Here is a 26,311-nt window from a genome sequence, read left to right on the forward strand (position 1 = left end):
TTCATATAAAATCCTAATTAATTTACTAATTTTTTATTCTTATTATTGGACCATAGTGAAATGTTTAATTAAGACCATAACATTTTAACCACTGTGGCTGAATGTTTGAACTTGTCAAGAAAGTGACTTAGAACCTCTCCTTTTATATCTTAGATATGTTCCTGAAAAGATTCATATAATTCATATTAATAAGGTGAATTGCATTTTAAGTGTACTTGGTGGGATTTGATATTTAGTGTAATTCTGTTCAAGCCTTTGTAAAGCAAGTAATTATTTAGAAATATTTACTGAGAACCTACAATGCCTAGTAGAAGGTTTACTGGTAGTTACTATGAGCCATTTACTATGAGATAGTTACTATGAGTTACTGCAGAAACAAGCCATTATCCCAGTACAATTGGAGGTTATAATCTAATAGGAGAAATAAAACATGTATATGAATGACAGTAATACCACGTAGAATTTGAAAATACAGTAAGAGAAGTATAAAGTAATGTTGTAGTGCAATCAGGGCAGTTAGGTACATAGAAGAGGAGGCACTGGAGGGACATTTCCTAATTTGTTTCTGTATAAATCTAGATTTTAATATACAATATTAAATTTACTTGAAACAAATTCTAACAATTTGATTAGGCATTTAATAAAGGTATAGCCATAAAGTTATTTCTCAACTTTTTTTATGGAGCATCAAAGAAACCATTTTTAAGATATGTGTTGTTAGTTATGGTTATGACCTCTCATCTCATCTGTCATGCGTGTTTAATTTCTATATGCTTTCTGGTCAGAGTTTAAAAAAAAACACCTCTGGGATAGGTTCTGTCACAGATAATGAAGCATAACATATTATTTATTTTTTAGTTTATGTATATAGTTCTTATCTTTCCAGTATACTTGTAAGCTTGTATCATACTTTTTTTTTTTTACTAACAATGCTTAGCCTAGAAGTAGTCACAAAATTAGTATTCACTAAATAGTTATTGAACTTTTGAATTTGGTATTGACCTATCAACATACTTAATATTTCAATTTTCCTTGCTGCTGTTATGACAATGAATGACATTTTGCACAGAAGACTCATGTCATATCTGTTTGCTATCATTTTAAATCTAGGACACAGATCCATTAGTTTTTAGGGCTTATACTGAAAAGGATGGAACTGCTTCTGAACAAGGTGAATTCCCAAATTTGGAAGTTGGATCATTGCAAGTAAAAGGTAAGAATTTTTTTTAATGTAAAAAATTCCAGTCTAAAAAATGTTACTGTACTTGGAGGGGATAACATCTTTATTCATGTTGACTTTAGTTATATTAGTACACCTAAGTACCTCTATTTAAAAGCAAAGGAGACATTTTCAAAATGTTTAGTAATGTGTGTTTCTGTATTCTGTTGCATTTTTGAAGTAATGTTTTCAATGTCTTTCCTATAATGTGGTGCCTAGGACTGGGCCTAGTATTTCAGATGTGGTTTAATCAGGAGTATCATAGGACTATCACTTCTGTCATTCTGGACATCTTCTTTCTCTTAATGCTTCCAAGATGACATTAGCTTTGCTAGTTGCCACACAACACCATTGACTTATAATGAGTCTACTGAAACCCTGGGCATTTTCTCCTGTACTCCTTTCTACCTGTGTTGCTCTCCATCTTGTATTTGTGCATTTACTTTTTTTAACCAAAACGCAGTATTTCAGCTTTTTCCCTTTTAAATTGTACTGTATTAGATTCAGCCTTTCATTCCATCTTGTTAAATGTTTTTGGATTCATATTCTGTCATCTGTTTAGATAACGATCCCTCCCAACTTTGTGTCATCTGCAAATTTGATAAATATGCCATCAGTGCCTTTATCCAAGTCATTAATTAAAAATGTTAAATAACCCAGGGCCAAACAGAATATCCTCCTAAATTGACATCAAACTAGTAGTCATTACTATTCTTTGAGTCTGGTGATTCAACTAGTTCTGAATCTTGTTTGATTTCACTGTTGTCTAATAGCTGTCCATCTTGTTCACAAGAATAGCATGTGAGACTCAATCAAATACTTTACTAAATTCTAGATTTATAACTTCAGTGTAACCCTGATCTATGAGTTTAGTAATAACGCTATCAAAAAAGGAAATAAGGTTAGCCCAACATGACCTTTCTTTAAAAAAATCTTTTGATTAAAAGCTTAAAGTTGATAAATGTTTAAATACACAAAGAAACACAAAAAAGGGAATTATATTTAAAACTGTAAGCTTTGTTATATTCAGTTTTCCCCATTATGTATATCTTGGTGGTTGGTTTGGTTTTTTTTTTTTTTGTATAATTCAAATTTAACATGTTTTTAGACAGTCAATAAGCATTTATTGAGCACCTACTGTGTGTAAGGAGCTGTGCTAAGTGCTGGTGATACAAAGAAAGGCAAAAGATAGCCCCTGCCCTTGAGGAGTTCACAGTTTTAACTAAATCTCTCTCTTCTCTCCCTCCCACCCCCCATTGAATTTAGAGAGCTTCTGATTACAGTGGCAAGTCGCAGTCAAACAGGTTCTTTCCAAGCATTGTGAGATACACTATACCCTTATTTTTCTGGTACAGAAGGAAAAATGAGGCCCCAAGATCACATCAATCATAGCCATGGTAGTGATCAGAGAGGTGCCACAAAATCCTCAGAGATAAGATTAACCCCATACAGTAAGCAGTTAGGGTCAACCTGGAAATGATCACTGGCATAAAGGATTATAGCTAAGGGAGAATGGGGCAGGAATTTATTTGATTGTGCATATTTGTTAAAAGGTGTTTCCAGGCTCCTCCCTCTTCACATCCACATAGCTGTCAAAATTATCTTCTTAAGGCAAGGTCTGACCACTGCTCAAAAACCCTCAATGACTCCTTATTACTTCCAGGATAAAAGACAATCTCAGCCTGACATTTAAGTCTTTCCATAACCTGGCTCCAACTTATGTTTCTAGCCTTTTACTTCCTAACATGTGCCATGCTTTACTTAAGTTATTTCCCATGCCTAGAATGCATTCTGTTGTCATCTCATCTCTCTTTCTCAGAATTCTTATCCTCCTTCAAAGGCTCATCTTAGATGACACCTCTTTCTTGATGCCATGCAGAACCCAGGTGGTAGTGCACTCCCTTTCCTTAAATTTCTTTGACTTTACTTAGCCATATTCATGGTACAATGTAAGGTCTTTCATAGTAGGTATTGAACTGCTTTTTTCTTTATATTCACTAAGCTTAGTGCCCTGCCTTTAGAAATACACCCTTAGAAAAGGTTCTTTGAAACTTAAACCAATTGAATTGAAAAAATATATCTGTAACAAATCCACATATTAGGGATTATATAGAAGGGGAATTTCTGCCTTCATAATGGGTTAAACTAGATAGTTCTGAAAATTCCATTTAATTCTGAAAGTCTAAGACTAACAACTGAGGCAGCTAGGTGACTCAGTGGATGGACTGCTGGGCTTGGAGTTAAGACCTGAGTTCAAATCCTGTTTCAGACACATATTAGCTATGTGACCCTGGGCAAATCATTTAACCTCTCTTTGACTCAGTTTTCTCAACTGTCAAATGAGGATAATAATAGCACATATAAACACTAGCTATTATTATTGTTGTTACTACCTGAGGTCTCAGATTGTTTCTTTTGGAACACTATGAAGACAAGTCATGTGCTAGTCCTTAGGGATGTGAAGCAACAGTTTACATTAACTCCTAAAGATTGTAGTTCATTGATGGGTTAACCAAGAATTTTCTAAGTGAAGCTGAGATCATGATTGTTTCAAGTTAATATTTAGAAAAAATAGAAGAATTGACTTGTAATTAATTTCTCAAATATGGATTTAAAGAGTGGGTTAGAAAAAACCATATTAAATTAAAAAACAAGAAAGTCTGTAGGATCTTTGTACAGTTACTATTGAATCTAAAATATGAAATAAGTCCAATTTTAACTGGAGGTAAGAGACATCATAAGACAGTGCGGAGAGCATTTGACAGGACTCTCATCCCATGTTAGCCACTAAATGGGTAAGTGACCTTGAACAAGTCCTTTCCTTTATCTGGTACTCGCTTTTCTCATTCATAAAATTGAGGTGATTAAACTATATTATCTCTAAGATTCTATGATTCTGCGACTTATTTTCAATATTTTTCTTATGTTATCAGTTTAAATGAATGAGGCAGTGTAACAGTGGTTAGGGTGCTTGACTTGGGGTCAAGACCTCTGTTCATATATTGTCTTTTACAATATGTCTCTCTTTTGTGATCCTGCATAAATCACTAAATGTCTGTGTACCTTAGGCAATTCAATGGACCTATCCACTAGGTCATAGATGAGTTAACATTTGCACTGGTGGAAGGAATTCCCATTTTGAGAGTTCTCTATCACATTGCTTATAGCCTTTACTGAATTAGCATCAGTTAAAAAAACATGTTAAAGAAGTGTTACTACCTTTGTGGATATATGATTTGGTGTTGTTTTATGACAGTAAAATTTATTTATTTGTTGTTTTTAAAGGTTCTGTTTTATTTTCTTTATCACAAGGTAAACATCCTCTTCAGAATTTAAAGGTAAGACTATTATATAAATCATTTTTAAAGTTGTTAGTTAACTTCCTACCATAACCATTAGATGCCTCTTATGGCTTGAAGAAATGTATGACTGATATTGGAGAGTCTGATTTCACTGCCTTCATAACATTAAGAAATTCAGTTTTCTTTAATTTTTATGATGGAGGACAAATATTTGAGATTAGAAATGGTTAACTCAGTCTATATGATAAATATATAGCTCTAATGATAATTGTAATTTCCAAATCTGGAAGTGTTTCTAACTATCATTTACTCAGCAATACTTACCACATGCTACTGTTATCTTTAAATGAGTTTATTTGTCATAAAACCTTTTTAGGAAAAACTAGGAGCATAATACCATTCCAAAGAACATTATTAATGAAAAATATTATTAAAATTCCAAAGTTTCTACTTGCTCGTTGTTGATCCTGTTTTAAATGCAGTGAGGCAAGAATTTCTCTTTTACGTTCTGTTCCAAGCATTTTGAAAAAACATTTCATCACCATTTTTGGAGTTGCTTCTTCCTTCAGTATTTCAAAAGAGAGACAATTTCATTGGTATGACTGATGTAGATTTCAACTTCCTATAACTTGCTAAAGGTGAATTATTTTGGACAAAAATATTAATTACCTGGTGCCCAGCCTTTTGGTAATGGGCTTCTTGGCACTTAATTTTGTTGGTCTTTATATAGCAATCTTTGGCCAGCTCATGTTTAAAGCCCTCCTGGTTTGGTAGCACTTTCCAGAGCTTGTGCCCACAGCCTCTGAGACCCTGGGGTCACCTGCATGACATGTAGAGACATCTGATTAAGATCTTAGTGGCTGAATTTTTGAGCATTCACATGAAATATTGTACTTCTGTAAAAATGACATTTTGCATCTCTGTTTTATAGTTTACAGCAAATGATGAAATATTTAGCTTAAAAATATAACCTCTGGAGTCTTAGAGTTCTTTTCTTGAAGAACCACTCACATTTTGGTTTGAGTACACAGCTACTTGACTGACTCACAGAAGTGAGAAGAAAACTCTGAAAACTTGACTTGTACTCCCTTTTTAGTAACAGGAAAATCCTTTTTTATGGTCAGGGATTCTTTTATCAGAAATATGGCATATTAAAGTTCTCAAAGCTAACATTAACTATTAGCAATAGAATAACAGTGAAAGAAGTTGGGTCCTAATATATGTAGTAAATAATGAACCTTATGTTTTGATGATTATACTTCTTTGTCTTTTAGGGAAGAAATTAAGATTTTATATATAATTGTTTACTCTTTTCCCCTCAGGATGAAAAACTATCTGCTGAAAATGTAATTTTTGAAAAACCTCCACCATCTCCAGGTAATTGCCATTTGAGTATTAATATGATTGCACATCTTACACTTAAAAATCTATAAGAATAATCTCAATTAGCCTAAAGTAAAATGTTCTTTTATTATTTTATGTTTCTGCACCCACAACTTCCTATCATAGTCAAGAAAGATAGTGTTTACATGTAGGGTGTGTTCAAATTCCAGGTGTCCAGGATAAATATCTAGAGCCACTTTGTGGGGAATTACTTTCTGGAACTCAGTCTGGAATTTTTGGTCCTTGTACCAGATTTTTGTGTCATATCATAAATCTGAAAATAGCATCTGCTTATTGACATCTTTAAAAATAACACCAGAGGTTATGTGCAGTTCTTTCAGTGAATAGTTATTCACTTAGGTGATGTGACTAGTATTTCATGGTGTAGTGGCTCCTTTTTGTAGTTGATACTTTACTAATTACCTTAAGACCTATAATTTTGCAGAGCCTCCTAAAGAAGATCTAAAATTACTCAAAAGGGTTTGACCTAACCAGTTATACAGGAAAAGCCAAGTGAATGAAGAATGCTTATTATCTAGACCATGATATGCATGTAGTTGGGTAGAGAGTGCATAGAGTTGGTCGGTTAGTATCTTGGACAAGTCCTACAGATGAAAATGAACTGGGGCCAGAATTGAATAGGTTATATTGCTTTTGGGAAATTGCTTATTATTTTCAATGACCCTAGGTTTCTCCTTGAAACAAAATCCTATTTTTTTTAAACACTAACATTTTTCTAGTAATGCTGTATGGAGAACTTTGAGTACCGAGATACTACATTGTCCAAAGAATCAAATGTTCAAATCATCTAAATGTTAATGGAAAGATGGTGGGCATAAATAGCAGCATATTAAGGATGATAAACTGTACACCCAAAGCAACATGAAATTTGTTATCAGATTGTTATATGACTAGAAAATGAGGTGGGCCAATTATGTAGGAAGAGCATGAATTAACATTAACAGATGGATAATTAATGTGCTGCATTGAAAGCTATAAAATGTTGAGATACAGGGAAAGGCCCTAACACTGTATGTGGGCCCCTATAGAGGATTTATGGGAGAACATGGCCAAAAGTCACAATGGATGAAGACATGGATGGATTGTTATCTATATTCTTGAGAAGGAGTATCCAAATTAATGAGACCACAGATGTACTGAAGTAATTATTAGTATTTGAGAACAAAAGTATTGGCTTCATAGTCTTGAAAATATTATTTCAAAACATTTAAAAATTCTGTACTTGCATTAAAAAAATTGAGATGTTTCTGTCATCCTGTTTGGAGGCACCCCAAGAATTAGCTAATCAAATAAACATAGGATAGGTAACCCCAACATAAAATCTTAAATGAAAAGAACTACATAGTAAATTATTTTCTAAAAAATGAACTACAATTTATTTACAATTCGTGGAAGTAGATTAAAAAAACCCATAAAAATGTACATATGGTCCCAACTTTGAAATGAATTGTGTTCCAGAAGTTTGTTTCAGCATCCTATGTCAGAATTCTGGGATGCCAGCAAATTGACAAATGAGACAAAACATGAGAATAGTCGGTGTTGAAAAGGTTGTGGAAAGAAAAGCACAGTGTTATATTGGTAGAGCTGTGAATTAGTGCAACCATTTTGGAAGATAATTTGCAGTTATGCAAATAAAGTGACTAAAATGTCCATATACTTTGACCCAGATATTGTGGTGCTAGGCATATATCCTCGCTGATCATTGATAAGAAAGGCCCCATATACACCAACATATTTATAATAGCACATTTCGGATTCAGTCAGAGGGCCACATCCAAGGACCTAGAAGGCCATGTGTGGCCTCAAGGCCACAGGTTCCCTACCCCTGGTTTAGTACTGAGCAAAACAAACTAATAACTAAGTTATTCCTCCTAAATTAAGGGATAATAAAATTAGCTCCTTATAAGGTATCAAAAAATGGGAATTTAAGGGGATTTCCATTAATTTAAGATTAGCTAAACTAATTATGATATATATAAATGTGATGGAATACCATTGTGCTGTAAGAAATGATGAAAGGGATGGTTTCAGAGAAACCTGGGGCACAGTGGATAGACTCTAGCCTTGGAGTCAGGAGAACCTGAGTTCAAATCTGGCTTCAGACAGTTGACACTTACTAGCTGTGTGACCCTGGGCAAGTCACTCAACTTGGATTACCTCACCAAAAACAAACAAACAAAAAGACAAGCAAAAACAGAGAAATCTGGGAAGGCCTGTATGAACTGATGCAGGGTGAAGTGAATAGAATCAGAGGAACATATAGCAATATGGTATAGACAAACAACTTTGAAAATTATAAATTCTGAACATCATGATGGCTAACAATGATTCCAAAGGACTAATTATTAAACATGCTGCCCACCTCCTGATAATGAGGGGTAGGACTCAAATTTTAGAATGAGACATATGTGTATTTTTAGACATGGCCAGTGCAGATATTTTAGCTTGAGTATACATGTTTGTAAAACGGGTTTTGTTTTCCTTCATTCTGAGTTGGGGAGAGACATGGAAGAGGAGGGAGAGAAGGTGAATTTTTGCTGATTGGAAAAAAATAATTGAAAGAATGATGAGTGAAAAAAAGCTGTTGGTTTAGCAATTAAATGATCATTGGTAATTAAGGGAAGAGAAGTTTCACTTGAGTGATGTTTTTGTAAGCAGTTAGTGAGAGGAGAGGTTGTGGCAGCAGACAGTACAGACAGCATTTTTTTGGAATTGGAAAGGGAGGAGAGATAAAGGCTGATCACTTGCAGTGATTGTATGACCAAGTGAGGGTTTTTTAACATCAGAAAAAACCTAAGCATGGGCTTAGGGCAACAGGGAATGAGAGGGTGGGCAATAGAGAATAACACAACATGTAGAGAGAGTTTGAAAATTAGAGTGGGGAGGAGAGAAAATGATTATAGGGGCAATCTGGAAGATGGAAGGGGATGAGATTAACAAGTAGAAAGTGGCTTTTGTGAAGATAACAATCATTCTTCATTAGTGACTTGAGTAAGGGAAGAGAGAATTGGGGATGATTTCAAGGGATTGTGAAGAATAGAGTAGGAGGGAGCTACTGAGAAAGGACTCTTCTTAGTAAGGTATGAGGCTAGGTGTACTGTTGAGCAGCAAGGAAGCTTGAGGGCAAAAGAGAAAGTTTGGAACAAATGTGTGGAATAAGAGAAAATCAGTTGAAGAAAAGTAAAAGTATTGTCTTGCTACATCAAAGACCCAGTTGAGATTAGGTAACACAACTTTGTAATGGAGTTAGTATGGTTTTGTGTCTGCTTCTAGTGGCATTTGATGGCACATGAATAGGAATGGGAAAGTAGATGATGGAAGTAATCTGCTTCAGGTCAAAATTGGCAAAGGCATTCCCATGTAGATGAAATAACAGGTCTAGATCAAAAGAAAAAAAATTATAAATAACTTAAACTCTAAGAATAAAATGAAATAACATATCCTATTTGTCACTTAAGTGTCACTTTCAGCATCTGTACTTTATGTGATTTCATTTATGTGAGTGGTCCTCATAATAGTGAGGATTACAATCAGTTCATGCTTTCTATCTTTATTTTTTTCAAATACAATAATGAATATGAAATAACATTAAATCTCCTTGTAATTTGGTAACCCATTCCCAATGTTCACTTAATAAGCACATTTCATCTCGATTCCCAGATGCCTCATGTAGTTGCCTGGTTCCTGGAAACATCTTTCCTTGGACATTCTGGAATAGGCCACATTCTCAGGGCAGCTCTGAAGGATGATCTTCCTAGTAGAACCGTTTCTCTGGTTCCAAGTCACTTGCAGAAATTCCTAGGTAATTCTTCTGAGATCTACCAGTAACAGGACTCAGTACAATTTAGTACAGTCTCCTAAATTTGCTTTTCTAGTGACTGGTTCATGTAGTGAAAATTTTTTCAAACCTTATGGATCTAACCTTATTAACAAGAAAGCTATAAAAACAACAAATTAGGAACCCATAATTCACCTGAAAGCTCAGAAAATTTCACTTACTTTTTCAATCTTTTCCCAAACTCTCTACCTAATGTGGACAATGTCATCCACAGGCTGAAGGAAAAGGGCCTGACTTGGAAAATGAGCCCTCCCATACCTTAATATTGTCATACAGAAACTTTAAAATAGGAGAAAAAGGATATGATTGAAAATTATTTACAATCATTAGTACAATTTTACATATAAAAATCTTAATCCAATTTTGAGAACTTCTTACTAAAACATACTCAAGCTTGTATTTCCCATTAGACACATTCAGAAGCCAATTGAATACATACATACATACATACATGTATCTTATTTCTTAGATTTCTAATAGTCTAATCTTGTTGCTTTCTCAAAGTTTACTACTTCATTAAATTAAAAAAAAACTTTGACATCTTTGTCTTGTCCTCCTTTTTGAGGATATATATATAGATAGATAGATAGATATATAAAATCTTCATATCATCTTGAAGGAATGAGGTACTCTAAGGACCTGATCTTATACATGAATATAACAGTTAGCAAGGGGATGACAAACCTACAAATGCATTTACCTAGTTGCATAGGATATGGAATTGACCATAATACAGATTAAAAATAGTTAAGATCTTTCATACTTGTGTCCTATTTTAACTCAGATGTTTTAATATTAATCTATTAATTAATAGATTTAGTATTGCAGTGATGAAACTTCCATTGTTTACCTGCCCTGATTATAGAAATTTGCTATAAAAAGGAAAAGGAGGGACATGTTTATGACAGTATCAAGACTGTTCCCTCAAGGGCACAGGTCTGTGTCAAAGCTATAATGGGAAATCTCCCTTACCTCTCTTTGATTCCAGGCAAGAGTCAAAGTTAATAGCCAATCCCATAGCAAAATTCCACATTATTCACAGGATGTCATAGCTAGGCTGAGAATTAACCAGGTGGGAAAATTTCTTGTTAAGAAAGGAAATAGCATAATGGGAAACTGAGTTAAGAGGCACCATTGCCTATGCAAGGTTGTCACCTCAGTTTTTCTGAGGGACAGACAGCTACCTGTACCAGTTCTTAAACTGCACTTCGTTTTAGTAGCACTTGGCATTCCCCTTGAGTGGTAGATTATTGGCTTCATGACAATTCAGCAATTATACCTGAAATAAAAACTTAGAGCAATGTCAAATTACACTCCCAAGAGATTTTACCTGAAATAGCAAAATTTCACTGATCACAGCTTAGAACTAGGTGGTTATTATTTTTTCTCATGCCTCAGTAACAGCTAACAATGAACAAATATAAGGACATTTCATTTATCTTTCATTTTAAAATTAAGAATAATCACATTGTGGAGTTTCACACATACAGAGAATTCAAAATCCCAGAAAATGCAGACTACGGTAAATTTTTGAACTAACATATCCAGATTGCTTATTAACCCCTAAGGGAAAATGAAATCTTTCAATCTAAGGCCTACTGTTAATAAACTGGTTAAAAAATATAAATTTATTACATTTGCATAATTTCATAAGTGATAGCCAAATAATCTATCCATTTCAGAACAAAATATATTCCTTTAAATATTTAAGTTTTCAAGGCAGAGCCAAGATGGCAGAGTTAAAGCAGGCACTCGCTTGAACTTTCCCCCAAACCCCTCCAAATACTTGTAAAAAATGACTCTAAACAAATTCTAGAGCAGCAGAACCAACAAAAAGACAGAGTGAAACAAATTTCCAGCCCAAGACAACCTGGATGGTTGATTGGAAAGATCTGTTGCACCAGGCTAGGAGAGGAGCACAGTTCAGTGTGGGTCACACAGGCAAAGATTGGGGTCCAGCAAACCCAGAGTAGGTCTCAGGAGACTGAATTAAGGGGAGCTGTGGTGGTTTCCAGACTTCTCAACCCACAAACACCAAAGACAACTTAGAAGGTCAGTGGGAAAGGTCTGTTGGACCTGGGTGAGAGAGGAGCATAGTCCAGCTCTGGCCCTAGTGCAGCCCCAGGGTGGTGCCACAGTGGTAGTGGCTGTTTACTGAGCTCTTGGCCCACAGATGGTGGGGGGAATCGAGTGGCTAATCAAAGGGAGATTGCAGGGATCTCTTTGCTAGAGCTGAGGCAGAATTCTTTTGCTTTGCCCATGCTTGGATCTGGGTCCCAGTCCTGGGTGACAGTCCTGGGGTGAGGAGGAGCACTGGAGTAGCAGAGCTGTAGCAGTGGAGAGGGAACCCTCCCCTCATTTTCAGGGCAGAAAAGTGCTTGTGGTCACTCGCAGACCAGAGTACAGACCAAGAGAGGAGTAAACACCTCTCCTTAGAACATACCACCTTGGAAGAACTGAAAACTTACAGGTACCTAGAAGAATCTCTGAACACAGCTGCACAAAACCCCTGAAGCTTGGGACAGTACACCCTCCACACTGGAAGCAGAGCCTACCTTAACAAAGAGTTAAAAAGTCAAGTGACTGACTGGGAAGATAAGTAAACAAAGGAAAAAAAGTCAGACTGTAGAATTTTACTTTGGTGTCAAGGCAAATCAAAACATACAACCAGGAGAATCACAACATACAACCAGGAGAAGACAATAAAGTCAAAGCTCCTACATCCAAAGCCCCAAGAAAAATATGAATTGGTCTTAGGCCATAAAAGAGCTCAAGAAGGATTTTTAAAATCAAGTAAGAGAAGTAGAGGAAAAATTGGGAAGAGAAATGACAGTGATGCAAGAAAATCATGAAAAATGAGTCAACAGGTTGCTAAAGGAGACTCAAAAAAATCCTGAAGAAAATGACACCTTAAAAAATAGACTACAGCAAATGGCAAAAGAGTTCCAAAAAGCCAATGAGGAGAAGAACTCTTTAAAAAGCAGAATTGGCCAAATGGAAAAGGAGGTCCAAAAGTTCACTGAGGAAAATAATTCCTTAAAAATTAAAATGGAGCAAATGGAAGCTAATGACTGTATGAGAAATCAAGAAATTATAAAACAAAACCAAAAGAATGAAAAAATAGAAGACAGTGTTAAATATCTCATTGGAAAAACAACTGACCTGGAAAATAGATCCAGGAGAGAGAACTTAAAAATTATTGGACTACCTGAAAGCCATGATCAAAAAAAGAGCCTAGACATCATCTTTCAAGAAATTATCAAGGAAAACTGCCCTGATATTCTAGAACGAGAAGGTAAAATAGAAATTGAAAGAATCCACCAATCTCCTCCTGAAAGAGATCCCAGAAGGAAAACTCAAAGTAATATTACAGCCAAATTCCAGAGTTCCCAAGTCAAGGAGAAAATATTGCAAGCAGCCAGAAAGAAACAATGCAAGTATTGTGGAAACACAGTCAGGACAACGCAAGATTTAGCAGCTTCTATACTGAGAGATTGGAGGGCTTGGAATATGATATTCCAGAGGTCAAAGGAGCTAGGATTAAAACCAAGAATCACCTTCCCAGCAAAACTGAATGTAATCAATGAGGGGAAAAAATTTGATATTCAACGATATAGAGGAATTTAATGCATACTTGAGAAGCCAGAGCTAAATAGAGAAACTTACTTTCAAATACACACTCAAGAGAAGCATGAAAAGGTAAACAGGAAAGAGAAATCATAAGGGACTTATTGAAGTTGAACTGTTTAAGAGAATAAGATAGAGAATCATTCATTTGACTTCTTTTGGCATTCTATACTGATTGCATTCAAGACCAGTATAGAGTACTTATATTTACTAACATTTATGTATAACATGTTTACCATGCTGCTTCTGTTCTAAGTGCTTATTAATTATTTTATTATTAATTATTTTAATTATATATTTAATTATATAATTGTGTATTTAGTGTACTTATTTATCATATATTACATTTAATTATATTATATATTCAATTATATTATTATAATTCATCATTAATTAATTCTTCTGTCATTTGATCCTCACCACAACCCTGGGAGGTGGGTGCTGTTATTATCCCCTTTACAAATTACGAAGCTGGATAAGCAGAAGTGAGGTATCTTGCTAATACCTTTCTGAGACTAGATTTGAACTCAGGTATTCCTGATCCATGTATTTTCCCAGCATATTGCCTTAATGCCAAATAGCAAATGTATTTTGTACTAAGTTCTGATTTACCACAATTATCCTAGTAGGAGAACACTTCAACCAAATTAAATCAGGATTTATAATCACTAAGGGCAATATTCAAAAATCTGAGTTTTTGTAAGGGCCATTAGCTGCCAGCGTCTCAAATTTCACTGTTTTCAGTTATCTCATGTTTAAAAAAAAAATTATGGTGGTACTCTCACCTCCCTGTTACCTTTTTTTTTTTTTTTGTTCCTTTAAAATTGCCCAGTGAGCCATATCAGTTCCTTTGTGTTGTTAACTTAACTCCAGCTGGATACTTTAAGAGGGTGGTTAAAGTACACACCTCACATTTTCTTGAGGTGCTTATTTTTCTTTTCAGTTGTAATCCCAGGAAGCCCAAGGGGAAGAATAGGGAAGGGCTTCACATGGCAGGCTCACAAGATTGTAAGGATTGGGATACACCCTTTTTATGGTTCCCCAGGGACAGAGTACTCTGTCTGAAATTGCTGATAGGCATTTCTATAAAAGTTTCTCAAATCCTTTTAGTGCTTCCAGGACCCATTCCTTTCCATTTTTTTTATTGATTCCCTTGATATTCTTGATGTTTTGTTCCTCCAGGTGAATTTTGTTAATGTTTTTTCAAGCTTTGTAAAATAATCCCGTAGTAGTTGGATTCGTATGGCACTGAATAAGTTAAATTAATTTAGGTAGTATTGTCATTTTTATCATATTAATGAAACCTAACCAATAGCAATTACAATTTTTCCATTTATTTAGGATTTGTGGGAAGAGTGTTTTTTAATTGTGTTTGAATAATTCATTTATGTGCCTTGAAAGGTAGAATAAATACTTTAGTATTTTATACTTTGTATAGTTATTTTAAGGGCACCTGCGGGGTGCAGTGAATAGAGTACTGGGCCTGGAGTCAGGAAGACTCTACTTACCGAGTTCAAATGTGACCTCAGACACTTAATTAGCTGTGTGACCCTGAGGAAGCCACTTAATCCTGTTTGCCTCTGTTTCCTCATTTGTAAAATGAGCTGGAGAAGGAAATGGCAAACCATTCCAGTATCTGTCAAGAAAACTCCAAATAGGGTCACAAAGAGTCAGACGTGACTGAAAACAACTAAACAACAACAGGTTTTTTAAGTGGAATTTTTCAGTGTCTTCCTGCTGGATTTTTATTGGTAATATGCAAAAATGCTGAAGATTTGTATGGGTTTATTTTGTAGCCTGCAACGTGACTGAGATAGTTCACTATTTAACAATTAGTTTTTTAGTTGATCCTCTAAGATTTTCTAAGTAAACCATAATATAATCTGCAAAAAGTGATAGTTTTGTTTCCTCTTTGTAATTAGTCTTCAATTTCTTTTTCTTGTCTTATTGCTATTGCTAGCATTTCTAATAAAATATTAAATAGTAATGGAGATAATAGCCATTCTTACGTCATCCCTGATCTTATTGGAAAGGCTTCTAGTTGGTTTTAGATAGATACTACTTCTTTTAAGGAAAGTTCCATTTACTCTGTTTTGTTTTGTTTTGTTTTTAATTTTAAAAAATAGGAATGGGTGACATTTTCAAAAAAGTCTTTTCTACATCTATTGAAATAATCATATGATTTTTTGTTTTTTATGTTATTTATATGGGTCAATTATGTTGATAGTTTTCCTGATATTAAACCAACCTGATTAATATTCATGGTATAAATTCATTCTGTTCATAGTGTATTATGATCTTTGTGATCTATAGATGTAATATCTTTGTTAGTATTTTATTTAAATGTTCCTATCAGTATTAATTAGGGAGTACATTTTTCATCACAAGTCCTTTAGAATTGTCTTGGTTCGTTGTCTTGATCAGAATAGCTAAATCTTTCAATATTGTGTTATTCTATATAATGTTCTGATTCTGCTCACTATATGTCTTCCAAGGTTTTTCTGAAACAATCCTGCTTGTCATTTCTTATAGCACAATAATATTCCATTACAATCATGTACCACAGCTTGTTTAACCATTCCCCAATTGATGGGCATTTCTTTGATTTCCAATTCTTAGCCACCACAAAAAGAGCTGCTATAAATATTTTTGTACAAATAGTTCCTTTTCCCTTTTTGTGGATGTCTTTGGGATATAAACCTAGCGGTGGTATTGCTGGATCAAAGGGTATATGCATAGTATTATAGTCCTTTGGGCATACTTCCAAATTGCTCTCCAGAATGGTTGGATCATTTCACAACTCCACCAACATTGCATTAGTGTCCCAGTTTTCCCACATCCTCTCCAACATCCAACATTTTCCTTTTTTGTCATATTAGCCACTCTGATTTTCCTTGATATTCTTGACTAGAAGTTTGGTTGGTATGGCACTGAATAAGTAAATTAACTTAGGTAGAATTGTTATTTTTATTACATTGGCTTGGCTTTTTCATTATTAGGGCAGTTAGAAGGAATATATATAGCCAGAGGGCATGGATGTGAGTTGACTATGATGGAGTGACATCTAAAAATAAAATAAAATTTAGTGAGAAAGGGATGTCCTGGGAAAGCAGGAAAGGGAGAGGTAAAATGGAGTAAATTATCTCACATAAAACAGGTATGAAAGAGCTTTTACAATGGAGGGAAAGACGAGAGAGGGTAGAGAATGTTTGAACCTTACTTTCATTGGAATTAGGTCAAAGAGGAAATAACATACACTCAGTTGGGTATAGAAATCTATCTTACCCTACAGGGAAGTAGAAAGGGAAGGGGGATCAGAGAAGAGGGCTGATGAGAAGGGAGCGTGGATTGGGGAAGGTGATGGTCGGAAGCAACACACTTTTAAGAAGGGATAGGTGAAAGGAGAGAAAGAGAGAGAAGGATAAATTTTGAGAAAAAACTAGGATGCAGGGAAATACACAGTAATTGTGGAAATTTTAAGGCCTCATTTATCAAATATATAAAGAAATATATAGAGAACTGAGTCAAATTTATAAGACTACAAGTCACTTGTATTCTTCAATTAATAAATGGCCAAAAGTTATGATCAAGTAGTTTTTAGACAAAGACATAAAAGCTCCCTATAGCCATATGAAAAAAAATGCTCTAAATAACTAATGATTGGAGAAATGCAAATTAAATAAACTGATATATCATCTCAGAATTATTAGATTGGCTAATATCACAGAAAGGGAAAGTGACAGATGTTGGAGGGGATGTGGGAAAATTGTGACATTAATGTACTGTTGTTGGAGTTGTAAACTGATCCAACTATTCTAGAGAGCAATTTGGAGCTATGCCTAAATGGCTGTAAAACCAAGCATACCTTTTGACCCAGTAATATCACTACCAGGGCTGTATACCAAAGAGATTAACCAAAAAAAGAAGAAGAAGAAGAAGAACCTGCATATACAAAAATATTTATAGCAGCTCTTTTTGTGGTGGCGAAGAATCAAAAATTGAGGGGATGCTCATCAATTGAGGAATAGTTGTGGTATATTATTGTGATGGAATACTATTGTGCTATAAGAAATGACAAGCAGGATGCCTTCAGAAAAACCTGGAAAGACTTTGCTTGAACTGATCAGCTGTGAATGACTTAGATATTCTTAGCAGTACAGTGATCCAAGAAATTCTGAAGAACTCATGATGAGTTCAGTCCAGAGAAGGAAAGAACTGATAGTCTGAATGCAGATTGAAGCAAACTTTTCTTTTACTTTTTCTTTTTTTTCCTGTGATCTGTGTTTTCTTTCACTACATGACTAATGTGGAAATATGTTTTGCATGACTGCACATGTATAACCTGTATCAAATTACTTTTCTTCTCAGTGAGGGGAGAGGGGAGGAATGGCAGGAGGGAGAGAATTTGGAACTCAAAATTTTTAAAAATGAATGTTAAAATTGTTTTTACATGTAATTGGGAAAAATAAAATATAAAGAAAGAAATTTGGTTGCTATGCCATTTGATGCGTACATACATACATATACAGATACATATATACATGTATATGTATGTATATTATTGATATTACTTCATTGACTGTGACACCTTTTAAGGCAAGATGTAATTTCTCTGCTTGTCTCTTTTATATAGGCCTATTCAGCTTTTGCTTTGTTTGAGGTCATTATGACTATCCCTGCCTTTTTTTACTTCAGTTGAAGCAGAATAGATTCTTTTCCAATCCTTTATTTTAACTCTTTGTGTGAATTTCTGTATCAAGTGTGTTTCTTATAAATAATATATTGTTGGATTCTGGTTTCTAATCCATTCTGTTGTCTGCTTTCATTTTATGGGTGAGTTCATCCTATTTGCATTCACAGTTAATTACTGTGTATTTTCTTCCACCTTTTTTTTTTCTGTTTATCCTTCTCTTTCTCATTATTCTTTTATTCTTTCCCTCTTCAGAAGGCTGTTTTTCTTCTGACCACTGTCTCCCTTAATATGTTCTCCCTCTTTTTATCACTATACCTCCTCCCTTTTTCTTAGCACCTTCCCCTTCTACTTACCTGTGGGGTAAGGTACATTTCAGTACCCAACTGAGTTTGTACATATATTCTTCCCCCTTTGAAACAGTTCAAGGAAGACTACCCCAGTCTTTCTTATGGGCTACCCAATTATTAATAACAATCTTAGACATACATTTTACATTTTACATGCATAAAAGGTAAATAGTCTGTCCTTATTGAGTCCCTTGCGATTGGTCTTTGGTATGTACTTTATGTTTCTCTTGCATGTCAAATTTTTTATTAAGTTCAGGTTTTTTTTTTTAACAAAGTCTTGAAAATCTGACAGTTGATTAAATGTCCATTATTTTTTCATTCAGAATTATGTATAGCTTTGCTGATATGATATTTTTGGCCAGAAGCCTGGTTCTTTTGTTCTTCAATATATAGTGTTCCAAGGCCTGCTGCAGTCTTTTAATGTTGCCACTGCTAGGTCTTGTGTGATTCTAATTGTGGCACTGCCATACATAAATAGTTTTTTTCTTGTTGTTCTTAATATTTTATCCTTGAGCTGGGGGTTTTGGAATTTGACTATAAACTTCTTGTGAGTTTTCCTTGTAGGATCTCTTTCAGGTGGTTATTGGTGTATTTTTTTTCTATTTCTACTTTCTCTTCTAGTTCTAATGCTTCAGGACAATTTTCTTTAATTATTTTTTGTATTATTGTATCAAGATTCTTTTTTTGATCATAGCTTTCAGGTAGTCTGATTATTCTTATGTTTTTTCTTCTCCAGATCAATTGTTTTTTCTTATGAGATGTTTCATATTCTCTTGTTTTTTTATTCTTTATATTTTGTTTTATTATTTCTTGATCTCTTATAACTTCATTGACTTCCCCTTGCCCAGTTTTGATTTTCAAGGAGTCATTTTCTTCTTTAAGATTCTGGATCTCCTTTTCTAATTGGTTGACTTTCTTTTCATAATCTTCTTGTTTTTCTTACATTGTTTTTGTTTGTTTGTTTTTTAGTTTTTCCTCAATCTCTCTAATTTGATTTTTAAAGTCTTTTTAAAGTTCTTCTGTGAATTCTTTTTGGGCAGGTGACCATGTGACATTACTCTTTTGGGTAGAAGAAGGTTTCTTTACTTCAGTATCCTCTTCTGAAGACAAACCCCAGTCTTCTCTATTCCCATAGTAACTCTCTATGGTTGGATTCTTTCTCTTTTGCCTGTGCTTTTTTTTTTTTTTTTTTTTTTTTTTTGGTAATAGTTTAGTTTTTGTAATCACTTCTAGTCTTGGGGCATGGGGGATGTTGCCTCTGGCCTCAGATCCTTTTTCAGTTCTCTCCTCTGATCTTGAGCCCAAACCAAGACCTCCAGCCTCCTGTTAGTACACACTGCCAATGTTATCCCTGCTCCACTGCTTATGCACTCACTGGTTGTGTTCTGGTTCCTTCTTGCCCCAGCTGACTGCCTCTCTGCAACACAGCTGGGTCTAGTGTTCCTTGTCAGCAGAGGTTCCCTCGATCTTCCTCAGCTCAGAGGCCCAACTCCCTTCACCGTCTGGGGAGTAAAAACTCCTATAGCTGGAGTACAACTCCCGTACAGCCTTCCGACACAGCTAACCCCTGTGCTTGTGGCTTGTTGTTTAAGGAGGTGTTTACTCTTCCCAGGGACCAAACCTCTTCCTGGGATTTTTTTTTCAGAGCTTTTCCCATTGTCCAGGAGGACCACTGTTCTTATTTATATATTTTCACCATTCTATGTGCACCTTGAGGTGCTATTTCATCTCTCGTGGAAGAGAATCTTGAGAGCTTAGAATTTTCTGACCTACTCTACCATCTTCGCAGAAATCTTCCTGAATTACGATCTTCAGTAAGATTTTATACCTTTTACCAAGCTGTTAATTCTCTTTTCATATCTTCCATAGCTCTTACTTCTTTTACCATCTTTTCTGTACTGCTTTCATTTTGTTTTTAAAATAATTTTTTCTTTTGCTTTTTAATTAAAAAAGAAAACTTTATTTTAGGAATTCTTGTTTGTATGTTGGTATAGTGTCCAATGTGTATTTTTCCTTGAGGCTTTGCTTATAAATGTTTTCAAGTCATTCTGTTCTTCTGTGTTTGTGTCTTGAGCCTCCCTATTACTTAGTAGCACTTTATCGTGAGGTTTGGTTTTTTGTTTGCTCGTTCTTCTGGACTCTTTCTTGACTTTGGACTTTATGTTAGTGTTGGGCTTTGCTCTTTCTTAGTGGAGCCATCTGGCCTGAGCTTCTGTCCTTTGCTTCCTTCCTAGCTTAGCGTGGAGGTCTGCAAATTTTCAGTCCCCTAAAAGTGGTGTGATCTGGGGAGAAGTCTGTTCATTGCCTTCCTGGTCTGAGCTCTAAGTTCCTGACCCAGGTTTGGGTCTTTTGGCTTGTGGGTGGTTTAGTATCAGTGGACTGCTGCTGGACTCAGTCACTGTTAGCTCACTCAGAGAGGGCTTCTGCAGGTTCTTCTGTGAACCAAAACTTAGTAATTGGCAACAGTGCTCCCAGATAGCACTCATTCCTGCACCCAACGCTTGTTCAGGGATCGCTTATAAATTTTTACCCCAGTCCTTCCTACCCTGATACTCTGTCTTAGCCTCTTTTCCCTCCCTATGTATGCTCCCCACCACTGTCTCTGTGTGAGTATTCCTGGCCAACCTCTATGCCTGGTGTCTGCAGCCTTCTCTGTAAAATGACTCATACTGATTTTTTCTTGGCTTTCCTGATCAGAATTCTGTCTTATGCATTTTATAGGCCATTGTGGAGGAGATATGCTCCTCAGGGTAGGGTCAGCTAGGTGGCGCAGTGGATAGAGCACTGGCTTGGAGTCAGAAGGACCTGAGTTCAAATGTGACCTCAGACATTAGACACTTACTAGCTGTGTGACCCTGGGCAAGTCACTTAACTCTGATTGCCTCGCCAAAAAAAAAAAGTTCCCTCTTTCATCGCCATCTTGATTCCACCTCTCCATTCTTTTTCATTCTGTGGAAGTGTTGTCCTTAATCCATCATAGAAACTAAACTCTCAAAATGAAGTTAGTATTGTGCTATGTTATTTTCAAAGAAAAAGTGGCCAAAAGAATGTCATGTACCTTAACACTTATGATTTAGATTGTGGTAGTGGCCATACTAATCTTGTTATAAGTCAGCCTGCTATCTCCACAAACCAGAAAGTGAAGGACCAGAGCAAAAGGGGTCTTCCCTAGTGATAGGATCACTATCCACTGTGCCATCTAACTGCCCCATTAATAATGATTATATTTTTAGTTTTATCTTCAGTTTCATTGGTGTTATTAACTGCCTTCCTTATTTCCTACCCCTATCCCTCATCAATAATTCATATGTTCCTATATATATGTATATATTTCATTTATTTATTTTTTGGTGAGGCAGTTGGGGTTAAGTGACTTGCCCAGGGTCACACAGCTAGTGAGTGTTACATGCCTGAGGCTAGACTTGAACTCAGGTCCTTCTGACTCCAGGGCCTGTTCTCTATCTACTGTGCCACCCAGCTGCCCTAGAATCATTATCTACTAGGATCCTTCCCCCATCACTTGGCTAGTTTTTTTCCCTACAAGAAGGGGATGCCTTCATTGAGCCTTGATTGGCTCAAGGGAGCCTGTGACTTGAGATGTTAATGTGAATTTCTAATTGCCTCGACTTGCAGAGGTTCCCAAACTTGTTTGGCCTACCACCCCCTTTAAAAAAATTATTCAGTGCCCCCCTGGAAATCTACTTTCTTTAACCCTTTAATGTTTTTTGTTTTTTGGAAATTTGTGTAATTTCAAACTACTACCACCCCTCTGTATTGTTCTAGCACCCCCAGGGGCTGTATCACCCACTTTGGGAACCTTTGGCCTAGAGCATTAAAAAAAACCATTCATGAAGATTTAGTGCGCCTCAAACTTATTCATGTCCCCCTGCTATATGAATCTATGCATGCTTCTTCTCAGACTGGTTTCAGTGGAGGTCTATGTCAACTTGAGCCACTGTCATATACTTGCTGAATATCTTTTCTATGCCACTTTTAAGTAAGCTTCTTATTTGTGAAATGTCAGATGGTCTGCAGGTAACTTATTTCTTTCCAGTCCTCATCTTGAACCACTGGACTGGCCTGAGTCAGACCTAGACCACAATATGCTTCTTTCTCTAATGACAATAATTTGTCTATACATGTATAAGCACATAAGTATCAAAATGGTTGGGTTCAGCTAGGTGGCACAGTGGCACTGTGTCTTAGAATCAGGAAGACCTGTCTTATGAGTTCAAATCTGACCTCAGACATTTTCTAGCTAGGAGACCCTGGGCAAGTCACTTAACCCTTTTTGCCTCAGTTTCCTCATCTGTAAAATGAGCCGGAGAAGCAAATGGCAAACAACTCCAGTATCTTTGCCAAGAAAACCCCAAATGGGGTCATGAAGAGTCAACTATGGCTGAAAAATAATGAACCACAAAATCAAACGGTTTATCATATGCCCAGAACAGATGGATGCAGATCCTGTTGAAGCAAAACATGTCACAACTCAAACTTTTAAAAATTGAAGCTAAAAGAGTCAACCTGTTGTAATGGGGACAGATCAAATATTTTGCGAGTCATTTATATTAGGAGAATAAATTATTTGGAGTGATTGATCGCTTTTATAGGAACTTCTAAGTACAAGCAGTCTTTGAGTTAGGAAAAACACAGAAATGTCCCATCTGTTACTTAAATTTTATTGCAAGAATATATTTTGTTGCTTTTGTGCTTAGTTCATTAGGTATTAAGCATCTCCTATGTATGTGTGACTGCGATAAGCTGCACGGGGGAATGAAAAAGGCATGCAAAATACTATTTTTGCTCTTCAGTAGATTGCAGTTTAATTGATTATGTGTTCATTTTCATTTTATTCAATAAGTATTTATTAAGCATTGACTGTGTAAGGCACTGGGGATATAAAAGCAAAAATGAAGCAGTTCCTGCATTCAAGGACCTTTACTTCTATTGGGAGAATACAGCATATACACTGATAAGTAAACATGAAGTAATTTGGGGGTAGGTGGGTGTGTGAGTGGATAAAAGTATAAACTCAGGGAATGAGGGATAGCCTTAGATAGCAAGTGGCAGTTGAACCAGGCTTTGAAAGGAGCAAGAAATTCCAACAGGTTGAAGTAAGGAGGAAGTTTATTGTAAGCAGGGAGGATGGATGTAGGAGAGGGATTGTCACGTATAGGGAATAGCAAATAGGCCTGTACCGGCCGCGCTGACCTTATGCCGGCTGTGCTGAACACTCCTTCTATAAGGAGCAGGCTGCCAGAGTCATACTCACTCACCAGTCTTCGGTCCTCAACCGGATAAACACACAGAGATGAGCCATCAGGAGGCGCCCACACCAGAGCTTTATTCAGAGGCCATCACAGCAAGCCATCACAGGAAGGCCAGAGCAACAGAGCAGGAGCAAAGAGAGCGCTCCCGACCACGACCGTTCCTCAGAACCTACTAAGCCCCTCCTCCTCAGCCCGCCTATTAGCCAATGATTGTAGGGTCAGATACCGGAAGGGGCTGTTTGAGTTTAGCGCACCAAGGGAGAGGGGGTGACAGAGGAGGCTAGGACCGGATACAGGAAGGAGGCGTCTGGGATTAGTGCATAGATAGAGTACGTGACCTAGGAAGTCAGGTAGATACCAGGAGGAGGCGTCTGGGGTCAGTGCTACACAAAGGGACCCAGGAAGTCAGGAAGGTCACAGGAAGGAGGCGTCTGGGGTTGACGTTGCATATAGGGAGGGGGCTAAGCAAAGGGAACTCGTCCTCTGCCGTCCCACTCCCACGTGGCACCACCCCTTGCCTCAGGAGCACAAGCTCCGGCTATTTCCTTGCACCCAGCTTATCTCACATAGCACTGCCCACTGCCTCAGGGCTTCTTCGTACCCAGCCCATCCCAGTTCACCACAACTCCGCCTACCACAGCCCCTGCCTTGACTTCCAAATACCCAGATTCTACCCCAATTTTGCCACAACGCCCATCTGGCAGCTGCCAACATCAGACAGTCCCTCACATAGGCCCATTTGGCTTGAATGCTAATTACATGAAGGGGGTAGTAATATGAAAGTATTCTAGCAACATGAACTCCAGCCAGATTGGGAAGGACTTTAAATTCCAAGCAGAGGAATTTGTATTTTATCCTAAAGACAGAAGGGAATAAATTGAGTTTTATGCATTATAGGATGGGAAACCAGAAAGCTTATAATCAATCAACTAACTCAGCTTATTGGACTTTATAATGACATTGCTAATTTTAAAATTTTATTGTGAAGGAATAAATAACATTGAGATGTTAATGTTGCAAAAAGCTTTTTTACTTCTATTTTACTGATCTTGCTGTTCTTTTGTTTTCCCTTTCCCAAATATATATGGATTCTTTTGTTAATTTGAGAATCTAATTTCTTAATTATTTTAGAAACTGTAATTGTTTTAAGTAGGGTGATGGTATGGTGTTGATTGTAATTAGAAACATTTTCTCTTCTTTGTCATAAAAAGGTATCAGTGAATAATATTTAATGTTTTAAAACTTTTTCCCTGCTAATTTATAGATGTATCTACAAGAAGACAACGAAAACAGATGGAATTAAGTAAACATAACTTTGATGAATTAAAACAACAAAATTTTAATCTAACCACTACAAATGAGATCCTTGCCCATGAGCTTGAAGAAATTAAACAGGAAATGAAGGAATTATATTCAAAACTTAAGGAAATGGAAAAAGATAATGGAAGTGTGAAAGAGACTGAACAGAGTCCTCAAAGGAAAGGTATGGGAGAACTGTGTGAAGATTTTCAAAGGGCTGTTTTTAAGGACCAAAAAAACCTTAAATATCAATTATCTTTTTTTACATAGACAAATTCAAGATTTTTGTTGCTTCTGTAGTTCAGTCATTCAACAGGAGTTTTCTGTGAATGATAGGAATATGGCTATACTAGGCCCTGAAGGGATACCAAAGAAACATGATCATCCTTGCCCTTGAAGAGCTAAAATGTGAATACTTTACCTTATTCAATTTTATTTTATGGGTTAATTTTTACCTCTTTCATACTAGAAGTACCTTAGCATAAGTTATTATGATTCTTTGAAAATTTGTAGTATTTTTGGTCTAGTTTTTCATTGCTTTTTAGATACTTATTCCCTAATTACAAGTCCCAGAACTCCTGTTAAAAGCTCAGTGTAAGGCTATTTGCTTTAGTGCTGCATAATTATGTATTGAATTACTGAAATACTGAAAGGATCTTGCTAGTAAACAATTTAATAGAATTGCAGCATTTAACTTTTTTATCTTTGTATTTCTACTAGACTGCTATATGATATGTATTTAATAAACGTACTATATATTGAATGAATGATGAGTGATTGAATTAAATGGAATTTTCTACCTGGGTGGCCCATAGGCATCTCAAACTGAAGTGTCTAAAACAGAACTTATCATCCCATTAACTCATTTCACAAAATTCTTCACTCTCTCAGATTTTCCTCTTTCAGTTGAGGGAACCACCATCCTTCCAGCCACTAAGCTTAGCAAACTCACTCTTATTTACTATCTTTTCCCTTCCTCCCCCCATCCATTTAGTTGCCAGGTCTTGACAATTCTACAACATTAACATCCCTCTCATCTGTGTCTTCTTCATTTCAGTGGTCACTGCTGTTGGTCTTCATCATCTCTGGCCTAAATTATTGCAGTAACGTTCTTATTGGTTCCTGCTTCCATTCTTTCCCCCTTCTAATACACTATTTCCACAGCTGCCAAAATAATATTTGTAAAGCACACATCTTACTAGGTCATTTCTTTGCTTAAGAATCTACATTAGCTCTCTATTGCTGTTAGTTTAAAATATAAATTCCTCAGCTTGCATTTAAATCCCTCCACAGCCTTACACCAGTGTACCTT

At 36.0% G+C, this 26,311-nt stretch overlaps 1 protein-coding gene across 3 annotated transcripts in view; it reads left to right on the top strand.

The window, feature by feature from the left end:
• LOC114046897 (centrosomal protein of 89 kDa-like) overlaps nucleotides 1-26,311 on the top strand; it is a 160,838-nt gene that overhangs the window by 16,595 nt on the left and 117,932 nt on the right. For 2 of the 3 annotated variants that reach the window (XM_027867510.1, XM_027867512.1), the window contains exons 5-8: nucleotides 1,111-1,213; nucleotides 4,505-4,557; nucleotides 5,844-5,898; nucleotides 24,965-25,183. In XM_027867510.1, coding sequence (XP_027723311.1) covers nucleotides 1,111-1,213; nucleotides 4,505-4,557; nucleotides 5,844-5,898; nucleotides 24,965-25,183 — 430 coding nt within the window. The remainder of the gene's footprint in view (nucleotides 1-1,110; nucleotides 1,214-4,504; nucleotides 4,558-5,843; nucleotides 5,899-24,964; nucleotides 25,184-26,311) is intronic. The other variant, XM_027867511.1, reaches the window with a different exon arrangement.

Source organism: Vombatus ursinus, unplaced genomic scaffold (assembly GCF_900497805.2).
Source record: "Vombatus ursinus unplaced genomic scaffold, bare-nosed wombat genome assembly UNPS02014786.1, whole genome shotgun sequence".
NCBI classification, from domain to species: Eukaryota; Metazoa; Chordata; class Mammalia; order Diprotodontia; family Vombatidae; genus Vombatus; species Vombatus ursinus.